Source organism: Tetrao urogallus (assembly GCF_951394365.1).
Source record: "Tetrao urogallus genome assembly, chromosome: 3".
In the NCBI taxonomy this organism is placed as follows: Eukaryota; Metazoa; Chordata; class Aves; order Galliformes; family Phasianidae; genus Tetrao; species Tetrao urogallus.
Window position 1 is genome coordinate 32743199 of NC_136815.1, and position 23634 is coordinate 32766832.

The 23634-nt window shown below is 35.5% G+C and overlaps 1 protein-coding gene across 2 annotated transcripts in view; it reads right to left on the reverse strand.

The window, feature by feature from the left end:
• Positions 1-23634, reverse strand: part of PREX2 (phosphatidylinositol-3,4,5-trisphosphate dependent Rac exchange factor 2) — a gene marked incomplete at both ends in the record, with an annotated part of 171534 nt that overhangs the window by 63230 nt on the left and 84670 nt on the right. For both annotated transcript variants that reach the window (XM_079533287.1, XM_079533286.1), the window contains 13 exons: positions 2388-2595; positions 2911-3133; positions 6049-6210; positions 8838-9022; positions 9860-9977; positions 13408-13544; positions 15245-15330; positions 18870-19018; positions 20210-20302; positions 20452-20594; positions 21648-21720; positions 22420-22495; positions 23117-23166. In XM_079533287.1, coding sequence (XP_079389413.1) covers positions 2388-2595; positions 2911-3133; positions 6049-6210; positions 8838-9022; positions 9860-9977; positions 13408-13544; positions 15245-15330; positions 18870-19018; positions 20210-20302; positions 20452-20594; positions 21648-21720; positions 22420-22495; positions 23117-23166 — 1703 coding nt within the window. The remainder of the gene's footprint in view (positions 1-2387; positions 2596-2910; positions 3134-6048; positions 6211-8837; positions 9023-9859; positions 9978-13407; positions 13545-15244; positions 15331-18869; positions 19019-20209; positions 20303-20451; positions 20595-21647; positions 21721-22419; positions 22496-23116; positions 23167-23634) is intronic.

The window sequence follows — 23634 nt, forward strand, 5'->3', positions numbered from 1 at the left end:
GAATATAAAGTCACCCTGTAAGAAGCTCTTACAGAACTGGAGGCACTTATTTTCTCGTGTTAATGCTGGGCAACTGGCAACAGTACTAAAGAAATACTGTGATACTGCTAAACTACTTGAACAAGGAGTCAATGGAGCTTTGAGAGGCTGTGAGAAGGGAATAAATGCCTTTTTGTTTGTACCTTTCTTTTCCCATTCATACTTCTTATTTAGGAGCCACAATGGAAATTATTATAGAGATAATGCTAGGAATACACCATCTTCTCTTACTTATCCCCTACCCATCATTCACAACCTCTTTGAGGTGAAACACTCATCTTTTTCAGTTCTCTTTCATTCACTAACAGATAGAAGGGGTTGGGCAGATTCACCGCCCCTGTATTTTGAGGGTAGGGACAAAGACCTTAGCACAAAGCAGAGACATCTGTAACATGACAAGCAACAGTTTCTCAAATGCTACTATTACAAGGGTACCGACAGTCGTTTAGTAGCCCAATCTGTACCACTCAGATTTAAAATCATGCAACTGTGGTTCTATTTTCTTTTCTGATAGAATCATGGTAATGAGGGTTAGGTTCTTCTTATATAGAAAAAGGTAATTCAGTAAAGACATGAATCTTATTGTTGCTGAAGTCAAAATGAAAATGCATGCTGTACAGCCACTGTAAAGCTCAAGGATCAACATGTTTAAGTAGACACTCTTAGTTGTTGGACTATGAATATTTCCAATTACAACATAGCTGATTATTCTATCTTGTTATTCTCTTTCTTAGTAATCCTAACACTTCTCTCATGAGGTAGCTGTAACTGTGTTCTGATACAATACGCTATGTACTCCTCAACTGTTCTTGCTCAGCTGTCTTCCCTTTTTCCTATTCAGCAGTTTTAAGTAGGTCTCTTGCATATTTCATTTCCTGCATGGAACTCCTTTGCTCTATAATAATTAATATACACTGACAGTCCACTCAAAGTCTGTTAGGAATAAAGAAGGAAAAAGCTGAGTTTTACAAATAGTAAAAGGTAATATTTGCTAAGTAACTTTGTGCACCTTATGCAAGGTTTATTACAATGTCAGTGTATAGGAACTTCATGAAAGAGGAAAGAGTGAACCCTTGCTCTTACTTCCACAACTGGACTCAAAATCAATATAGGCAGACATATGATATACACATACAAACAATGTGTGTCTGTAAATACACCTGTGTCTGTAAATATGCGCTTGGATGAGCAAAAGGCTGAGAAGTTGCTGTGCTCTTATGTCACAGAATCATAGAGCCATCAAGAGGGTGGAAAGCAAAGTGTGATAGTCTAGTAAATGGAGCTTCCTGAAATATTTACTGACTGAACTTCCACATATGATCTCCTGACTTTCTTGATCATCAGTTACAATACAAGCACCACAGATAGTCATTTTTTAGCACATCCGAGCACTGAAATCATACTAACTACCTTCAAAATGATAATTAGTAGAACTACTTAAGGACAAAAAAAAACAATTCTTTCTTTAAAAAATGATAAATCAGTCTATACTTACTTTCATTCCTATGCATTGCGATACATTACAATTACTTTTTTGCTGTGTAACTATTACTTTACCATCTCAATTGTACAAAAAGATTCCTACTCAGAAACAACTATGAGAGGATAAACCCTCTTATGGTCTACAAAATAACAGGTTAGACCATCTTTCTCAACTGAAGGACATAACAAAAGAACTTTTAAATTAAAAAAAATATATAATTTGTATTTTCAAAAGGAATAATTTATATCACATATGCAATCTTTCAAAACAGAAACATCTATCATTCTTCATCCTCAATCCAAGCAGTCACCTCACTTATCTCATGACTGGAAAAGTACATTTTAAATCTCTGTCCTCAGCTAGGACAAACTGATGCGACTCTGAACCTCCCACATTCAAATCAAGTGTCCTAATCACTCAAGTGCAGCTCTAGACCTAGAGTCCTTCATTAAGACTGATTTGTTTTTTAAAAATGTCTAATAAGCTAATAATCTTCCTATCAGTAAAAAATACCTTGCCAACAAATTCCTCTTCAGGACTATTCGGCAATCACTGATGAGTTATAAATAAGATAATTTTGTAGCTCTGCCTCTTGCTTCCATTCCTAGTGAAAGCCTTGATGACATACGCATTTTATATTTCTCTCACCTCAAAATTATTATTCCATTCCTCACAAAAGCTACAAACAAATGGGTAAAAAAATAGGTACATGGGAAAAAAGAAAAGGAAAATTCTGCAATTCTTACAATTCTTCTGCAGTCAATACTGATCTATTCATTCCATTACACATAGAAGGGACACCTATATTCATTAATACCGTCAATGGAAAAATTAAAAGAAAGTCTAGATAGTAACATTCACTTACTCATCTATCTGACAGACACAGGTTTCCATCTCTTTCAGTGCAGTTTGTAATTTGAACAGCAATTTCTGGTAGACATCTTGTGTTTCTAAATCTTCTTCTTTTAAGAGATACCTCAGACCATGACCTTCTTGCTGGCTGAGAGACTGCCCTGAAGGGGCAGCCATAGTAGTAATGCTATGTTGAACATAAATCATAGGATTCAGTTTACCTAGGAAAAATACAAAGCAGTTGGATTTATATGTGCTAATATAAATTTTTAAGTAAGTAAAATAAGTAATAAATTTGAAATACTTACCCACTTGAAGTTTCATGTAATTATTTGATTTTGCATGTTATTTTCCACATGCAAGTCTAACTACTTAAGTAAAAAGTTGGCAATGAAATTACAATTAGCTTTTATTATGTTTTAAAGCAAACAAATATTGAAAAAGGAGGATCTTATAAATGTTTGTCCTAATGCTAATATTTTATGATTCTGTAACAAAACTACTGGACATAGTTCCTTCACATTCTACTGGCCTACCTTGGTCATTGTTTTTATTTCCTTTTTCATGTGAAGAATGTTTTCTGCTGTCTAACTGTACACCAAAAGCACTTCCAACAGAAGTTGAGGTTTTAGGGTAAGAAACTTCCATTACATTGATATGGCAATTGGTTGGACAGAAATCACTGCTGTGAAGTGGTGAAATCTTTGATTTAGCTTGCTTGAAGGTAGGCCAAGCTCTGTTTTTTAATACTCTTGAAAACTAGAAGTGGGGAAGAAAACAAAATTTTGATTAGTAGCTTTTGGTATGTCAGCACTCATCTGACAAACCTTAACTACATGACTAGAAAACAAAAGTTATAATACTGGCTATACTTCAATTCTTAAATCCCATTTTTCTCAAAAAAAAATAAAGATAATTTTAATGGCTTTTTTTTGTTCTAATATATTTTATTTTTTCAAGTAAATGACACGTTTTATGAATGTAAAATTTATTTTCCTTGGAATACATAAAATACTAACGTGTTCCAGAAGAGGAAGCCTAGAAGTACTTCACAATTCAGTGCTGTATTTCACATGACATATATGAACACTTTCTGATACAGACAAAATTTAAAAAAAAAAAAAATTTTAAAAAAAAATTTTAGCTTGGTAAAGAATATAGAAAAGAAAGTTTGCAACTGTATGCTATGAATTCCATACAGAGAAATGGCTCTCCCTAATGGTAACCACAGCTGCACTAGTAGTACTGACAGCAGGCTGCTAAATGTGACTGTTCCCTTCTGCTTAGAACTGGTGAGGCTGCTGTGCCCAGTTACTGTATCCAGTATGAGACCTGAACATACTGGAAAGAGTCTAGCAAAGGGCCACAAAGATGATGAAGGTAGAACCTGTGAGGACAGGCTGAGTCAGTTGAGACTGCCTACAGAAGGATGAGGGAATCTTATCAACATATGCAAATACTCAAAGGGAAGATGCAAGGACTGTGGATCCAGGCTCTTTTCGATTGTATCCAGTGAAGAGCAAGGTGCAAAGAAAGAAAATACTGCAAAGACCTTTGATACTAACTCAGTTATGGAGCATAACTCACACGAAAGAATATTTTGAAGTTAACTTGTACAGCTTATTTCATACAATATGTCAGTACCAATTCAATCAACTAGGTAACCAAGATACATGCCCTCTGAGAAGTAACAGCTTTTTGTGCTGGGATTTAAATTTCTGTTTATTTTGGTGTCACATTACTTCGGCTTGGTAAACTCCTGATTGATAAATTATATCTAAACCTTCATATTAGAACATGATCTAGAAGGTTAGAAGAAATCCAATTATGGAATTGTTCAAAGGCTGAAGAATGTACGAATAGTTAAGAAGGGCACTAAGGACATTCAATGATGAAAATGTTTCTGCAAGCAGTACATATTTCTCATCTCAATCTCCCACACATCATTCTCCAGAGAGACCAAATGCCTGGCTAAGATTTAATCAGGTCATAAGTCAGGCCCAAAATTATTTTCATGTATGTGTTGAGAAACATCTGGGACTCAGGGTACTAGATTCCAAGTTTATAATGAGCAAAATGTTCTGATAAAAATAATAATAGTAGGAACTGCAGAAATCTATGGGGTTTCTATTTATAGAATTCGAACTTTCACAGTGAAACCAGGAGCCAAGCCAAGCTCAGGCATTCTGAAAGTCTTCTGTAACTATGGTTACCTTTACCTTGCCAAGAAAATGACCTATCTGTTCCTGCAATTCACTGCATTATTAATTGTTATTAAAAGCTCTAACCATGAAACTATTGATTTTTGAATGTATGAGCTTAAAAGTGCAGTTAGTATCAAATATATTTTTCTAGACAGCACAAGCATGATGAAAACCTCCCCACGGCTTATTCATAGCCAGCATAATACAATAAAATTTCACTTATTGTCTTGGCCTCCTGTAAAGAAAGTGTATCATTGTCAACTTTTTTTTGCCAGAGGAAAGGTATAAAATACCTCATGCTACTCAAGCTCTAAAATTTGCTTTCAAAACAATATGTTGATTTTAAACTGCTTTTAGAAACGTGGGAATCTGTAGTTCAGGCAAACAGCTGAGAGCCTGGATGTTAAATAATGCAGTATCAGTACCACTTTAATCTCTCCTCCAGGGATTCAGCTCCTGAGTTCACTCCATTTTTTGGTGGAGACTACCCTATCTGAGTCTTTGGAAACCTTTTCTTTTCTTTTTTTTTTTTTTTGTCTTTATCCCGTACAGAACTATCCTCACAGATTTCCCACCTCTCCCTTCAGAAAACATGCAACTTATAGAATAGTACAAAGCTTCTGCACTAAACCTCTCTCTTTCAGCATATAAAGTATCAGGACAGACATATTTTTAGGTGTCACCACTCAGATTTCTTAAAACTAGTCCCTAATCCCTACTAATCAGGATGTTATGTGGGGGGAAAAAAAAAAAAAAAAAAGAAAAAAAGAAGGCAGTATGAAAAACTAAGTATGCATCATTAACAAATAGTTGTTTAGGCTAGGTCTTGCTTAACTAAACAAATACAGAAAAATAATACAGTAGCTATAGATCACAATCTGGGTTATTTGTTCATTTCTATCTATTTAATCTAGATCTCAGATGTATGAAAGTCAGAAGTGTTCTACTCATTTTGTGCTATAAAGTTTTATTAACATAAGTTAATCTAACAATTTAAAGAGCTATTGCTCTTAATAGGCAGGCTAGTAAAAGTCATACTAATTTGAAGGGCATATGAGATGAATAAAAGAATAACAATTCAGTATTTAAAATTAAGACGTACTAGAAGGAAAAACAATTCTGCTGTTATCGCTTCATATTTGGTTAAAATCTGCAAGTTCACAATATTGATCAAGTATGACAGCCCTCTTGTAGGAAATATGTAGTTGATTCTATCTGCAGCTGAACACAGAGAACAAGAAAGAATATGAACTACCCAGTGTCTAAAAAAGAAATGATAAAGAGCACTGTTCAAAAACTATTTATGTAATAACTCATTTAAGGCATTCAATGCCCAATATAATTAATCTTTCAGCCATATTTTTTTCACAGTAACAAACATTCAGAAGAATTATTCAAATCGTACAATTTTGCTTGTTTATTTTCCCTTAAAAGACAATTATCACAAAGCTTAAGACATGCAGGCCATACCTTTTTGTAACTAGAAATTCTTCGGTAGATATGTTCAATTTTCTCACTGCAAATAACACTGAATTTACTTTGAAGCTCAGTAGAAATTACTTCACTTAAGGAACTGAGACTGTTGCAGTTCTGCACAAACTGCTCATCACTTTTTGCCAGTGCTTCCAGAATCTAAGAGAATAAAAACAAGATCATCACATTATGAAATAAGATGACTAAAAGAACCCTTTACTTATTATCCCCTATAATTTAGGCTGAAAAAGCCAGATAATCGGTTGCCTTTTAACATTATAGGTACTAACTTCATGGAACTAAATCACAAAAAAAAAAAAAAAAAAAAAAAAAACAATGGAAATCTGGGAAGCAAAAAACATTTCTCTAAATTTGTCCCTGTCACTGGCATAAATTATACCTGTAGCAAGCAGTTTCACTTGGCTTCTCATGACACTCTCTCATAATGGATTTACTACTAATTTCCTACTAATGCAACCAACATGGCTCACCTGAAATTCAATATCTGCTGTAATTACTTTAGCAGCACATATTACAAAAAGCCTCTGAACCAATTCATTAGTTGTAGCAAACATTCATTATATGGGCAGATGAATATTTGAAAAAAAAAAAGAAAAAGCATATAATAAATCTGAGTGCTTTCCTTTTTTTCATTGTTTGCATAGAAAACATGAAATAGTGAACAGAATAAGCTATGCTAGCCAGAAAAGACTGAAGTCTTGCTGTGATGAAAATCCCAGCAAGTGACTGTAGAACACTAAAAGAAAGGGGCATTAAACAGGGCAGTATATAGCCCTTATTTGAGTAAAAGATGTATTTCAGGTACTGAAATTCATGTATGATGGAGCATGGGAGATCCCTATTGCAGTTGTGTCCAACCTCTGAAAATGTGTTTGAAAAGTACACATTTAAAGCCTTAGAAAGGCCTAACAAAGGCATCCCAAATCCACATTAACACATGTAAACACAAGTGGCTTGAATTTTAGAGATAATCAACTACCTCCAAGCAATTTATCGTAAAAACTGGAAGATTTTTCACAACTACACTGCAGAAGTTTAAATTTAAACGAAATTAAGAAGTTCAGGGGCCTAATACAAAGAAATCTTGTTGATACCAGACTGACCACATCAGCCAGTCAGTCTACATAACAATTTTATAAGGCAATCCCATAGTATTAATATTACACCAACTTGCAAAGAATTCTGAACAAACAACACACACAACATTAATACATCATGAGAACTATGGCTACAACTCTCTTCTGCTACTGTTCATTACCACTCTATCCATCATTGCGGCTATAAAATACAAGTTACAAGCCTGAGTAGTTTAGAAAATTTTAGGGAAAAAAAAAAGACACTAGACAGAGATTTTGGAGTACAAAATCTTAACTTTAAGAAGTTGCAGATTATGCATGAGAAGATCCTGAGATTTTTCTCATGTCCTCAGGAGGACAGAGGAAAGACTAACTCTTTTGCAACAGTGAGTACTTACTGCATTAAAATATTCCAATTATTCTGGTTACACTTGCAATTTTTCGGTTTAATTAATAATAATATTTCAACAATTTAATGGACAGATGGAAAAATATGTTAAATGCATTAAAATTAAGTAACTTTCGCAATACAACTTTGGTTACTTGCCATCAAAACACAGTAAAGATTTGTTCAGTATCAGAAAGCAATCCTTCACTATCTGAAGTAATATCAGAAGCAATACTTCACTGTACTATATATGATGCAGCACAGAGATGTTTAAAAATGCAGGGCAACAATACATGGCAAGATGAGAGAGAAGAAAATAGAGAGAAACATATTACCTAACTGCAAGTGCAGAGTTTACATACAGAGCACCAAGAACCACTTGCAGACAGCTATGATTGATAAAATGCCACTACAGTTTTTATTATTGCCTTTGAGCAAAGGGGTCTGCTCATTTTGTTGTTGTTTTTAAGCCACTGGACACCTTTTTGATCACTATCATTTTTCTAACACAGTCATATTATTAAAAAAAATATGGAAGTGCAATCTTTTAATAATTAGCCAGGCTAAACAAGCATCCCGTGATCTTGAAGGAACTGATCACTGTGATTGTCAAACCTAAGCTAGTGGGTGACAACCCTGACTACAGTAGGAGGGCTGGAACTAGATAGTCTTTAAAGGTCCCTTTCAACTCCAGCCATTCTATGAACTATCAACAAAAAACCTTCACAATCCCTTTCACGTCTATTGCATGTTTTAATATTCGGAAATATTCACCAAAAACTCCTAAGTTGCACTTGTTTTTTACTTCATCTCTGATTTTGCCATTGTTAGTCACCAAGATATACACAGCTTTATTTCATTCTACAACATAAAAAGAAAGATGCTATGCTACTTCTATTAATCTTGCAGAAACAAATTTAAGTTGTATGTCATTTTGCTTCATCAAAACCACATTTGGAAACTACTGCCTATCTTCACCAAGTTTTGATGTTTCACTGAGCCTTCAACTTTATTTGAAGTTTTATTTGATAATTAAGAAGATAGGAAAAGATACAGGAAGAATGGAAGACTGAAGCTCTTTAATGTTTGTTCAGTTTAGAGGCTCAATTTATATTGGCACCATAACTTATTTTATGTCCTGAGTACAAAATCATTCTTCTAAATGTAACAGGAACAAAGGTCACAAGATACAAAATGAAACGTACACAACCCTAATCAGAAAAAAAAAAAAAAAAAATGATGTTGCTGCACTGATATTAAGCTTAGCAATAATAAACACATACAAAAAAATTGCTTCATACCTTTGCAGTCAAGCTGAAAAATCCCTTTGGTTCAATCATTTTTTCTAACACATGGCACTTGATTCCAGCTGTGCTGTCATACTCGTAAACCACTCCATACTCCAAATGAACATTATCAACAGTCAGGCTTACATGATCTTTCTTCCCATCAATTATTGCCATAGTGTTAAACTTGTCAATTACCTCTAGAATAAAGAAACACAAATCAGTAGAGGAGCATTGGCCATTAAAAAATGAATAATAAAAAGGACACAGGCAAACATTCTAGAAATAGGTGTAGTCTGTTTATTATACTTGAAAATGTATTAATATCCCAACTAGGAGGTGAGTGATTTAAAAATCAGAATGCCAGGAGGTTTATAAATGTTAAAATACTACTCCTGCATGAACAGACACTTTACTACAGACTCTTTTTAGAAAAAGTCATTGTTTAAGGGAACTAATTCAATCTCATTTAAAATTTAGAGCTATACAATGCAACAAAAATAAATTGGAAATCTGAATAATTCTAAATAAGCTAGAAGAAAATGCCCAGAAATGAAACCACTATGTCAGCATTTATTCAGATAATACAAAATTCTTATTAACTACCTCTTTAATTATAATCCTTATACATGCATATGAATCCAGACTTATCTAAATCTTAGTTGCCTGAAAATAATCTGAAGGATAGCTGATTTGTTATTTCTCGTGCAGGAGTCACTAACTCATCTAATTTAACCTTCAGTGATTACTAGTGGTGACAATTCAGATAATTCCCAGCATTAGAAATAAGAACTGAATAGTTTTTTTCCTAAAGTGTTCACAGAAACTTTTTTTTTTTTTAAACGAGATGTAATGATTTTCAAAGAACAGCATGTTATATTTACCTTTTTAGAACACAGAAAAACGCAAACCCTTATGTAAAGCACATCCTACTGTCTGACTGCAGCTTCATCTACTAAAAAAACACCACTGCCTACTTTCCTTGCTACTTACACCAACTTCCTGAGCAAAAACAAAATCAAACCTGCACTATATACCTTCCACTTTGCAGTCAAAGGCATCTCCTCCATCATCTCCTGGGGGCTTGGCATTTGTTTTCTGAAGATCTTCCTGTGCACTTTCAATGCTGTTGTAAATCCACTGTATAGAGTCTTGCTAAAAAAAGAAGAAAGAAAAAAAGAAAAACAAATCAAACAAAAAAAAAAAAAAAAAAAAAAAGAAAATTTTTACAAGTGCAATTGGTAGCAAATTATCTATCTGCTCTCAAAGATGGAATAGTTGATTTAATGCCCTGATTATTATAATCCCTATTACTTTCTGGACTCAGTCAAAAATAGTATTTTGAAAATACAGAGAATTTTGGCTTTGGCTAAAGCATTTCAATTTACTAATTTATTTCAAAATATATTGTCACGAAGCAGTAGCAAATCTGTGACAGTATGACATCCATCAGTTTCACGTCTCTGCCAAAAATAATCTAAGGCATTTCAAATCCAACTGCAGACTGAGAAATACTTGAGATAAGAAATTTTGAAAAGAGAAATAATTTTTGCTTTGCAAAATCTGCAGTTCATCCACAACACTGACAAAGATTATAGAATGCCAACCAACCATATAGCATGTCCACCTAATCTATTACCCATTTATCGCTGGCAACAAGATTACACACTACAGCCTTCATTTTGTTTTTGGGTTTTTTTTTCCTCTTTTTTGACAGCTACTCTATTAGATGTTTTATTTTACCACCCACTTATCAAAACACAGTAAAAGGACAGAATCTCAGGCCCCACAAGCTCTTCATCTTACATGTTCGAAGTGCATGTGAATACAAGAACAGTGGCTTGGTCACATAGCCTATGGAAGCCATCTGTAAGCCTTGTATCTTGTATTTTCCCCTCACTTGTTTAGACACATGCTCATCACATCCATATGGATGGGCATATCAAACATGGCATCTTCAGAATGCTCTTCTCTTCCCTTTACACTTCAAAAAAGAAGTTTGACTGTCAGTTAATCATTCACTCTATAACAGCTACGGCAGAATAAGTGCCACAATTATGACTAATCTGAATTCACAGAATTTAAAAAGAAGTCTGAGTTGAGAATTCAACGTTAAGCAAGAATTGCAGAAGTTTAAGTTAAATGTTGAAATGTTCAGGCAAAATGCCAAATACATCAGATTATGCTTTAATAATATACAATATTCCACCACTGTCTTTAACCCATTAGTCCCAGATAACTACAGTTCCACACAATAAAGGTACCCTTTCTGTATAGTTTCTGTAGATTCATCCATGCCTTACTTCTCACTGAAAGGCACTGAAATATTTTAATAAGGGCCCTTGACTTTCAGAGCCCTCTGTTAGTTGCTGGAAGATATCTTTGCAAAAGCTGAACAACAAAAATGGTTTTGAAACCCGCTCATCTTTGTATGCACACCTGAAAGCCTGATGCTTATTTGTGGAGTCTTAAAGGTTTCCTTGACTCGAACACATGGGCATAGGACTGCCATGCCAATATGTAACAAGTGATGTACGTTATGCCAAAGATTTCCTTTATTTCAGAATTTGATCTAATCATGAAATTGAAGAACTACCTACTCCAACTGGATGTCAACCCTTCAAAAGCTACAAGATACAACGCTATTCAATTTGGAACCATGTTCTCTAAATGCAGCAGGGGTAATAAATTAGGCATAAATCTGTCACAACATGATTAGCATCACTGCAAATAATTGTTTGGAATTTCAAAAAGCAAAGTCAGTATTCTTTTTCAAGGCAAGACCAAGAGTATAAACACTGTTCAACAGAAGTTACACAGTTATTCACACTGCAACAGTCTGAAATGAAACTTCATAATTCAGGCAGCTTGGAAGACTCCTTACATTGAGAAGTGGAATACTCAGAACACAGAATAAGATTAATTTTCAATTATGAAATTGACAACCACAGGAGAGACTGCAATATTCATGTTAATTAAATGACAGAGTAATTACTTACAAAATAGGATAAATCCATAGTCATCTTCCAAATAATTAAAAATCCACATTTCTGATTAATAAATTATAGTTTAGCTGTCTTGGTACCAGTAGGAAGATGGCCATCTATACAGTTATCTTATAGCACTTGATAACACTAAATTCTAAACAATGATTTTCTTATAGATTCTCATGAATCTGGGGGATGTCAGTTGCCAGTGATTTGCTAAAGATACACTTTTTAGATTGAAATGAATACTCTGCATAGGAAAAATAGGTATGTATCACAACATGTTACACAAGTGGATGAAAAAATAAAACAACAGTAACGTTGCATATAAATTTATTCCAGACAACAGTAATTACTTCTATTCCAATGTCATTAACTTCTGGAGGAACTCCACACTTAGACAAGAGAGAAAATGCATCTGGTAAAAAAAAAATAAATCTTTCTCCCTAGCCAGCATTACTATTTGTGCACATGGGCTCTTTTCCGGAGCCCATATTCCCTTGAAAAATAGGTGAGCTCTGCCTTGCTATGTATGTAACAACTTCAATTTTATACTGCAGTTAAAAAAGCACAAACATTCAGACATCTTCATGAAGACAGTATATGCACGACACAGTTCCAATTCTTGCTTAGAATTCTTATCTCATTTCTATGCATTAGGTTTGAGAGAAGGATTTCACTGATTTTAATTGGATTTTTCTTCCCAATTAACATGCTCTGGAAGAGTTTGTGAAGTTAATTAATGATACCAGCTCACAATTTATGAAAAATTTGCAGGAACTTGGAAAGATTACATTATACAATCAGAGTGGTTTGATTTTCTTCTCTACAATTTGTATCTTGGAAAACATTAGATTTTCTCCTAAACTTACGTGAAAAAGATAACAAAACTTAATGTCTATATTTAAAAAAGGGAAATTTTGAGCCCTGAACTTCCAGTATTGGAATGCAGTGGGACCACAAATGGACTTTCATAGACAAAATTTGTGCACACTGCTCTCTATTTGCTGAAGTGTTTCAAAATTTTAAAAGATCAGCTTTTTGCATTACATACTCAGGCTGATGAACAGGCACCTAACTGCATAAATCTCTCTTCATAATGACAAAAGTATACCTCTTACTGCTTTCAAGAAAAACCTGAATTAAGCTTTAAAAATACAGTATTAAAAGTTAGCTATAAAGCTTGTATTTTTCAATGCAGAGATTAATCAGATCTTGAATATCTGTAATATACTGAGCAGTCTTCAGCCTTCATAATTCATCAGGCTTCCTTCCATTTTTATTCACCATTCCTTTCCCACTTGAACACACTCAAACTCAATAGGTGCATGGACAGAGAAACAGACCCACACTGTTTGGTTGCAGGGATTATTTCAGGAAAAAAGAAAAAAAGAAAATTTGCAATATCAGAGAATCACAGAATTGTAGGGGTTGGAAGGGACCTCCAGAGATCATCGAGTCCAACCCCCCTGCCAAAGCAGGTTCCCTATAGCAGGTTGCACAAGTAGGCATCCAGGCAGGTCTTGAACATCTCCAGAGAAGGAGACTCCACAACCTCCCTGGGCAGCCTGTTCCAGTGATTAACAAGTGCAGTGTACCTGCATCGGACGCCTATACTTCCTGCATGCTGTGACGTGAGCAATAACACTTGCATGAGTCTCCTTGCTGACATTAATTCCATTCACTTTGATTATGCACTGGCCTGGGTGGAGACCTGCTGCAGCTGCCACTGTTCCTATTAAAAAAGAAATAACACAAAAACATGTAGTTGACAGACTTCCTAAACATTTCCTTTAAAGCTTACATTTCAAAAGCCCCTGACTTCAGAGTGCTTCTGAAGTCAGCTGGACTTAAAGGAAACAGAGTTCCATTGACATTCCCAAGGATCCTGTCCGTGTTTTTGTCTTTTTTTACCAATTCACTTACAATAGCGTATTGTAGTGAATAAAGACAAAAGTCTTAACAATTTTAAGCAAAATACACAAAGCAGAGTAGAAGTTCTAAGAAACTTCAGTAATTTCCAACAAAGTCTATTTGTTTGAGCAATGCAAAATACATAGTTCAGCAATTTATTTCCACAGTGGAACAGCCATCTCTGGGAAAATTCTCTATATCCACTGAAAGAGTATTACAAAAAAAAGCAGGTGTCTCCAGGTCTTTTCAGTATGACTCAAACCTAGTCCTGAAAGCCTGCTGGATTATGACCACCTACCCATTCAGTTCCTTACGTTTCTCTGGCTATTGTGAGAAAAGTGCAAGTAAAGTCAAAACCTATTGGCTAGAGAATGAAACATCGAAGTGAAGAAGCCAACTGTTATAAAAGGCTGAACTGAATTTGCAGGGCTGACAAGTAGAAAACTACGTCACAACTTGTCAGTTTAGTATATCTGACGTAAAATAATAGAAACAATACATATATATTTCTATTATTTTTAGGTCTTGGTACTATTTAGAAAAATAAAGGCACGGGAATAGACAACAGTTGCATTTTAAATCTAATATCAATTAAAGTCTTTGGAAATAATATTATTACTAGCTAATGGAATCTATAAGAGTCTGGATTTAAACAAATTATTAAACATCTCTCAAAAAGCAGAAATTTTGTTCTTCAAAGCAGAAAACAACAACAACAAAAACCTACGATTCCAATTCAGCAAAGTATTTAAACATATGCTCAAAGTCTTTCAGGTTAACAAACCACATAAGCAAGATTTAGGTACCACTGAGGCTAATTGGAATAATGTATGTGCTTAACGAATAAGGACAGGCAGCTGAATTGAGAACCAGGTGCAGAAATAATTACCACATCAGCTTAATAGTCTGCAGTTTATTACTTTCTCTCAAAAATCTAATTTCTGGCACCACAGCTTAAGAAAAAAAAATCATAGAGCTCTGTTCAAATCTGGCTGCTTGGCAGATCAATTCATTTTAAATTCGTCAATTACAAAGGTAGGAGGAGATGAAAAGACATAACTGACCCTCAATAGCTGAAAATACAGAGGTAGCTGGCTTTACCATTAACAGCATTCAACAGCAACAACAACAAAAATGCTTTCCTTCTTTTATTAACAAGGCATCAATCCAAAATTTATCAAGTTAGGGCCGGCAAGCATTTGACCATCATATCACAAAATAGAAAAAGCAGTATTTTAACTAGCACTATTGAAAAGATTTATAAAAAGTGGATTTTCTGTAAAATGTTTACAGAACATTGGGAAACCACATGGTCACATAACAAAGGAACTTTCAGGAAACAGTTCCCAACTTCCATTCACAGGATAATGAGCTTTTGGATTTGTCAGCTATTCCTCAAATCACAGCCTTACTATACCTCACCTTAATTACTCAGTGGATCTTATTTTGATTCATCTCAGCCAAGACAGTTACATGGAAAATGTATAATTACATCATGCATTGACAGCTCTTACAACTTACCTCTCCCAACAGCATGGACAACTGAAGGGCCAAAGCCTCGGATTTGGAACCCAAGTCCATCTGCAGAGTCAGGAATCTTCACTGTCCTGATACATGCAAAAATCCAACATGAATATAGCAAAAGATAGCGTTTTGTTAACATAAAAGTGGACAGCAATAAGTAGGACGTTTTTTACACAGGGTGTAAAATCCACGCTTTTAGTCAATTCACAGTTTCAGATTCACCATCATTCATTTTCTTGATCATATGCACCACTAGCATCAGAATTAAGAGATACTGATATCAACCAGAGGAAGGCAATATTATTTCACACAAAATTTCAGTATGCCAATTAAGAAAAAAATTCAGTATGCCAAAGCAGCCTGCAGATTTAAAATTCCTCTCAAAGGACCATGATTTGAGTATGTTGTCATACAACAGCAAGCCCTGGGAATGCAGGCAGTCTATCAGCTTGCAGCACAGAGCCTGGGGACCTCAGATCACAGCAGGTCTCATCAGATGAGCTGCAGAGGGCTGTGGAGACTGTGTTTGTGTTAGAATTTGTTAACTTTTATTGTTAAAAATAATATTTTCCAGAGCCTTTCTGAGCAACTAGGTAAAGCGCTGAGTTTTTTGAAATGAGTTGCCTGTTACTGTTCATGTAATGGGTACACATGTTGCGTTACACTCCTGCTTAGTCTATGCGCAAAGGTAATAAAAAAAATCCTTAGAATCATCACCAACAAAACACTGTTCTGAGAATCAAAATTCATATCTACTCCTTAAAATGAAACCCCGAGTTCACCCAAAAAAAGCTAATGTGGTATTAGCTCAGATTCCAGAAAAAGCAACACAGCTGCATTAGCCCTTATCTGAGCTCGTTAGGTCACACATAACACTGCACTGATCTAACTCTACAGTCTTTACTTCCAGAGCCAGCTCTGTTAATATTTAACGGGTCTTTGCCCTGGACTCCATTTGCCAGTGCAAAAGAAAACTGATAAGTGAATGCAAAATGCATTTGAACTATAAGAATTCTGACATTCAGATATATTTGAATAATATAATTGCATTATATCTTGTTCTTTCCAGGCTTTTTTTTGTGTGTGTGTGTGTGGTTGGTTTTTTTTTTTTCTGGTTAATACAACATTTAGCATTTTGAGCCAATTACAAGCAGACATGAGATCCAAATCCCATTGGAGCCCATAAATTTGTACAAAATATTTGTACAAAAATATACCTTGAGAACTTGTTAATGAATAAACTAGGAAAGAATGCCACTGGAGGTTTTAGCAAGAATTTGTGAGAGAATCATCTCTCCTGCCAACACAGTTGTGATAGAATCACAGAATCACAAGGTTGAAAACAACCTGCAAGATCATCCAGTCCAACCACCCTCCCATTCCTATCAGTGCCACAAGTTACTAAACCATCTCTCGTAGCTCCTCATCCAGGCGCCTCTTGAACACTACCAGGGACGGCGACTCCACCACCTCCCTGGGCAGGCCATTCCAGTGCCTGACCACCCTTTGAGAGAAAAAGTTTCTCCTAATATCCAACCTAAACCTCCTCTGGTATAACTTCTTGCCATTTCCTCGGGTCCTACTATTTGCCTGGGAGAAGAGGCCAGACCCTTTTGCACCACAACCTCCCTTCAGGAAGTTGTAGAGTGCAATGAGGTCACCCCTGAGCCTCCTCTTCTCCAGACTGAACAATCCCAGCTCCCTCAGCCGCTCCTCGTAAGACTTGTGCTCCAGACCCCTCACCAGTTTCGTTGCCCTTCTCTGGACACGTTCCAGGGCCTCAATGTCTTTCTTGTAGTGAGGGGCCCAAAACTGAACACAGTACTCGAGGTGCGGCCTCACCAGTGCTGAGTACAGGGGGATGATCACCTCCCTGCTCCTGCTGGCCACACTATTTCTAATGCAGGCCAGGATGCCGTTGGCCCTCTTGGCCACCTGAGCACACTGTCGGCTCATGTTCAGCCGAGCATCAACCAACACCCCCAGGTCCCTTTCCTCTTCACAATCATCCAACCACTCATCCCCAAGCCTGTAACGCTGCCTGGGGTTGTTGTGGCCGAAGTGCAGAACCCGACACTTGGCCTTGTTAAACCTCATCCCATTCATCTCAGCCCAGCAATCCAGCTTATCTAGATCCCTCTGCAGGGCCTGCCTGCCCTCAGGCAGATCGACACAACCTCCCAACTTGGTGTCATATGCAAACTTACTCAGGGTACACTCAATCCCTTCATCTATGTCGTCAAAGAAGACATTAAACAGGATGGGCCCCAGTACCGACCCCTGGGGGACACCACTTGTAACAGGTCTCCAGCTGGACTTCACTCCATTGACCACCACCCGTTGAGCACGGCCCTCCAGCCAGTTCCTTATCCAACGGAGGGTAAAACTGTCCAAGCCATGGGCAGCCAGTTTCCGCAGAAGGATACTGTGTGAGACCACGTCAAAGGCTTTGCTGAAGTCTAGGTAGACTACATCAACTGCCTTTCCCTCATCTACCAGTTTGGTCACCCAGTCATAGAAGGAGATGAGGTTGGTCAAACACGAAGAAGCAGCCTCTGACAAATGCAGACAGTAAAGGAAATAAATTCTTAAACTCATTCAAACTCCTCATTCACAAGATCATCTGTGTCAACCCTGAAATTCACTCACATTTTCACTGTGTGAGAAATTGATCCAAGATCAGCATTAAAGAAACGCTAATACAAGCTTTTTATGTTTGCTACAGAACGTTCATCTACAGTGCTTTTGTTGTTTTTGCTGCTTGATTGCTGTTGTTTTCTTATTATCAGTCCAGGTTATTGACTTCATGCCACTCTTATTTCTTTGCTCTTTTTCCCATTATGGTTACCACTGTACTTCTCAAGACATCTTCCTTATTAACAGAAGAAACATCTCCATTCTGCTGCTCAAATGGAGCTATTTCCAAGGCTCTCTACATGTTTTCTGACAATAGAGCACAACTTCCTACTTACTCTGCAAAACCTGATGAGAACTTCCTCCAGCTGCTGTTTCTTACCCTCCTATTTCACTATTATGTAGAAACCATTAACAACTACATTAACCTTACTAACAGATCTACACTTGTTTACATACCAAATGAACCCAGGCATTAGGCCTCACTTAGAATTTCTTCTATGTAACAAATTCCACTCAGGTAGGAGGGTTCAAAACTTTGTATAAAACCTCATCTGTTGCAGAAAGACTGCAATTTGTTTACTTGCAGGGTTACTTACACATCCAGCACACATACCAAAGAGGCCCATCAGATCACAAAGTCCAGCTTCTGGTAAACTAGGAACTAATCGTCACACAGAGGAACTTGTTTAATAAATATAGTAAGAGATAGGGGATTGAAACTGCCCATGTATTCCAGTATTTCTTTATACACTTGTGGTTTCTGCATACACGTAGAGTGCCAGACCTGATGACCTAAGTTCATTCATCTTTTCTTTGCTGATGACAAATATAATAAAACAAAGTCAAAGCAGATCAAATTGCTTGGCTTTATGAAGTTAAAGACTACTAATAACTTTAGAGTGGTGCTTTTTGAAGTTCCACTTGACTTTGAAAATTTGCTTCATTTACAATTTCTAAAAATTTCCCCAAAGGAATGACAACTTACTCCCGTGGTTTAGTGCTCACAAGAACCCGCAGGGGCTTTCTGCTGTTTAAACACATTTTCAGGAAGCAATCCACTTCACTGAAGGGTCGCAGAAAAACCAGGTCACCATTAACGGCAAAGATTTTTTTCCCAACTTCCAAGCCTGCCATCTAGAAAACAATAACAGTCGTGTATACATTTCTCTTTTATAACCAACAACACTGTACTTTCTTATGCTTGCCAATACATGCAATGCCAATACGAATAATGACCACACATTTAAAGAAAATTATTTATGCCCCCTCAATAAGTACACAAGACATCAAAAGACACCAAAAGTGTTCTGGAACTGGTTACAGAGACCTATGAAGAGATCTAAATACAAGCCCTAGTTTCATTCAAGATGCTATGAAAGCATTACCATATTAGTTAATGTTGGAAAATTAACAAAACAGGAATTAGAAAGGAATTAAAAGCTTCTTTGTAAAGATACATATACTAAAATTCAAAACAAAATGTATCCTTAAAACTTCTATGGCCATACCTTTGAGTAACAAATTTATGTACAAGCTTTAAATTATGGCCTACAAGGAAAGAAACCATTTCCAGCCAGCATGGTAGGCATACACAGAGTTGCTTAAGGCACACACTAAGCCTTAGATGATGCCAGCACCTGACTGCTGTAAAAGGCCACAAGGAAACACACAAAGCTAACAGAGGGGAAAAAAAAAGAGAAACATAGCCCTGGACATATCTCTATGGCTATATTATATTAGTGATCTACTACATCTATTTTTATTAAAAATTCAGCCCCACAATAAGATGTAGAAGGGCTTGAAATCCAGGTCTAAATGTTTCATCCCAGTGAAGTATTGGTCTGTACATTTGTACATAAGACTCCCATGCTGTTCACCAGATAATATCAAATTACTCCAAGAGCAACTAAAGCAATACTAACAGATTGAAAGGCTGCAATTTATTCATTCAGATTGCTAAATTCTAGATTTTGCTTAATATATCCTTTGTTATGAAATACATCAAATGCAATCTACAGGCTAGCATACTTTTCTATGTTCATTTAATATGCTATTGAAAGATGCTTACTCCACTCATGAGCAATGTCATAACTGGAATATTTTAATAAGCATAAAAATAAATTCATTATTTTTGTATAAAAAAAAATTTGTATCACAAATTTCCTATGTAGAAAACAAGCGTTGGTAATGCTCACAGTTCTATTTTGTTTCAAACTAAACAAAGATTGATAACCACAGATTTCTCAGAACCTTCTGATATTATCATCTAATACGCATTTTCTTAACTAGAATAAAACAGGGAAGTTAGTTTATAATATTTAATACCTCAGCATTCGATGCTTTCTCCACCACCTTAATAATTGGCACCTTATTTTTATCTTCTAAACCAAAACCATAGGTGCCTTCATTAGATTTAATCTGAAAAATAGAATTGTTCAAAATATTATTCAGAAAGTCCTTTAGGAAAGTATAGTTCAACTGATAAATGAACACACAGTGCTAATTTATTGTCAGTACAATCAATTTTTTGTTCTCATCCAAGCATATAATCATTTGGTTTAACTCACCAACACTGACTTAGCTATAACATTTTCCACTACTTTCAAATCATGTTTCATCAGTCTGTGTTTCATATTTGACCCTTCCATTTCTTCATCTGCATAAAAACGGAACAGCAGTGGCTCATCTTTAAATTCACTTTTCTCTAACACTGTAAGAAACAGAAACACAGACATGAGTACTTGTATTACTGAACATCAATACAAAGGCTAAGCACTAGCTGATTATCTTGTGCGTGAACCTAGTGAAATCTTAATTTTTAATCTAAAACAAAAAAACCCAAATTTTTTTCCGGATCCATTATATATAGGTAACACTAAAATCCTTTTCAGCTACAGAATTTGGATTTCACCAAGCTTAGGAATAAACATTAGCTTGAAAAGGTTTTATTGAAAATACAAAGCACAAGATTTCTTCTTAAAACAGATTTAAATATACAGTTTTCAAAAGTTCTGCTGGACAGCCACTGGAAACATTCACAGCCAAGACCTGGCACTCTCCAAATGGTGAAGAATGCCAGGTTCAGTATTACAAATGGGTTTGCTGGGACTATGGAAGCAACTGGAACAGTGGACAGATACAGTCTGCATATTCAAAGACTAAGGGGCAAAAGAATGAACAGTGTCCAAAAGGACATTAATCTTCCATCCTTATCTAAACCAGCTGATGAGAAAATCATTTTTTCCTCATTTTATTTCAGTAAATTACCCATTGCTTCAATTGTTTTACTTAAGTTTTCCGTTGCTATTAAATGCAACCTTGTTCACTTCATTTTTGGCACACTCTTCTTTGTTCTCTGCTATCATTAGCATTTTCTTTTTTCTTTTTTTATCCCTGCAGTCCTCTTTCTACAGCTGTCATTTCACACTTTTTGAAGTCATGATCCTGCACTCAATATCATTCCTCTAAAAATGCTTCCTTTTGTTCCTACAATTTACCTCCATTAGCATCTTCAATCTCATCTGAGTAAACATGTATTACTTGCTTAAGAATATTCTTTCAAAGAAACCCTCAGTATGCGCTTTGACCGAAAATAATTTTTAGGGTATAAAAAGGCTTGTTTTTCCTTCTTTAAGATTATAACAGTGGTATAATGAACCATCTTGCAATTCCTTGTTGAAATATTTAAGAGCCCCAACATTTCCTTTCTACTGTGTGGGCAGCATTAGAACAAACATAGCTTGTAGAGAATGCATTTACTTACCATGGTGCATAAAACCATTATCACAAAGAGCTACACCAAAGATCATAGCTTCTTCCCTGGTCCGGCAATCTCCCTGTTAAACCATAAGATGTATTTTTATATACTTTAAAATATCAGCAAAATGTTTTCTATTTGCAATGGCATAATCTCACAGCGCCAGCAATAGTTGTAGATTACATTTACCATCATCACCTTTGGATTTTAACAGTGAGCATATAAAATATTATATAACATCGATATTATACTATAACATATATAGTTATAAAATGGAAATATTTTAATTAGAGCGCATTCTCAATTAAAATTGGCATAATGAAATCTGAAAATATTGACATTTTTAACGTCTATTTATGAAGCTGGTACATGTTGACTGAGCGAACAGGTTATCCTGTTGCTGGTTTGCATAAGATAAAATGGAATCATGACAGCAAATTGATGCTCACTTTCATCCCTCTAGTTAGTAAGTTAGTTTCCATAGCCTATCCATTTCATTTTAAGCCTCAAATAAGGTTACATGCTGAATCACAAAGCTAAGTCTCATTAAAGTTCAACTGCAAATAAGGATGATAAGTACAAAAGGAATTAATAGGAGAGCTACCGGCAGCTGATTTCTGTTACTTTGCTAGTTTAAGAGGATTACACTTAAACATACATTGTTCTAATAACCCTCACAGTATTTGCATGTTATTTCACTTATTCCATCACAACCTTTCAAATCAGAAATGAAATACAATTTTTAGACAAGTACATAAATCCAAAGGTACAAACTTGCCTGTGCAATCAACCAGTCTATGAGTTTGTTAGCCATGACAACAGATTTGTAGGTTCGCAGATGATAATCTTTATCCCTGTCCAAAATAAAATAAATAAATATATACATCAACCAAAACATCAAAAGAGTCTAAAATTAAAGACAAACAAAAAAACGCAAACAAAAAAAAACCCAACCCTTATTTTTCTATATAAGGTAATACAAGCATGAACTGAGCATTTTGTAGTAATTCAGAAATAAAGCTTCTAAAGTTGCCTCTGAAGTAAATCAAGTCAAACCTTTCATTATAGACAGCAAGAAGGAACCTGAACATATCTTATACATATCATTGCCAATTACATCACTGAAGTACAAAGACAGGTGCCTTGTTATAGCTGGGACTCTACAAATGAAGTAACGGACAGTTAGTAAAGAAGAGAGTATATTAATCAATACAGTAAGTACCTAAGCATATACATTAGGACCTATAAAGCGCTTAAAATCTGGAGGAAAAAAAAGTCATCCTGAACTTTGTTTGTAGTCATTTTACGCAGTTACACTTTTTTGTCTTCATAGTTCTTCCACCTTTTTTTCTTCTCACAAAAGAGCAATCTTAAGGTATGGGTTAGGTTTCCTGTGTTCAAACACGAAATTTTCATCTTCAGAATATACATGCTTCTTTTGAATACATCTCTAAGGATTTTGCAGTTGGACTCACCTAATTACTGGGGTAAAGAGACTGTGAAGACGACAGTACAGTCGTACACCCTGTTAAAATGAAAGATGAGGTTAGTTATGCATTCACACCCCAGAGAGCATAAGGGGAATGGACATAAAAAGTTCCAATGCACTTCATGTAGCTAACACAACAAAACTATTCAGATGCCTATTTGTGCCAAAAGTTAAAAATTCCAGACAACAATATTGGTGATTAAATGATGAGAAATAAAACATTTCAAACCAAGCTTCACTGACATACATGCAAAAGAGGATTATCTTTAAGGTAGCAATAACGTTTTTTTAAGGCATAGTATTTGGAAAAAAATACACAAAATCTGAATTACAAAGCAATTTTTCTGTGTACTAAGGTTTCCCCTATCACTGTTCACTCTTCTACACACAAAGCAAAGTTAAATATACATACATATATATACACACATATATTTATTTCTTTTTATATTGAAATCACAAATTAACTAGGAAACTTAAAAAAATGAATCATCTCAGATATATGAA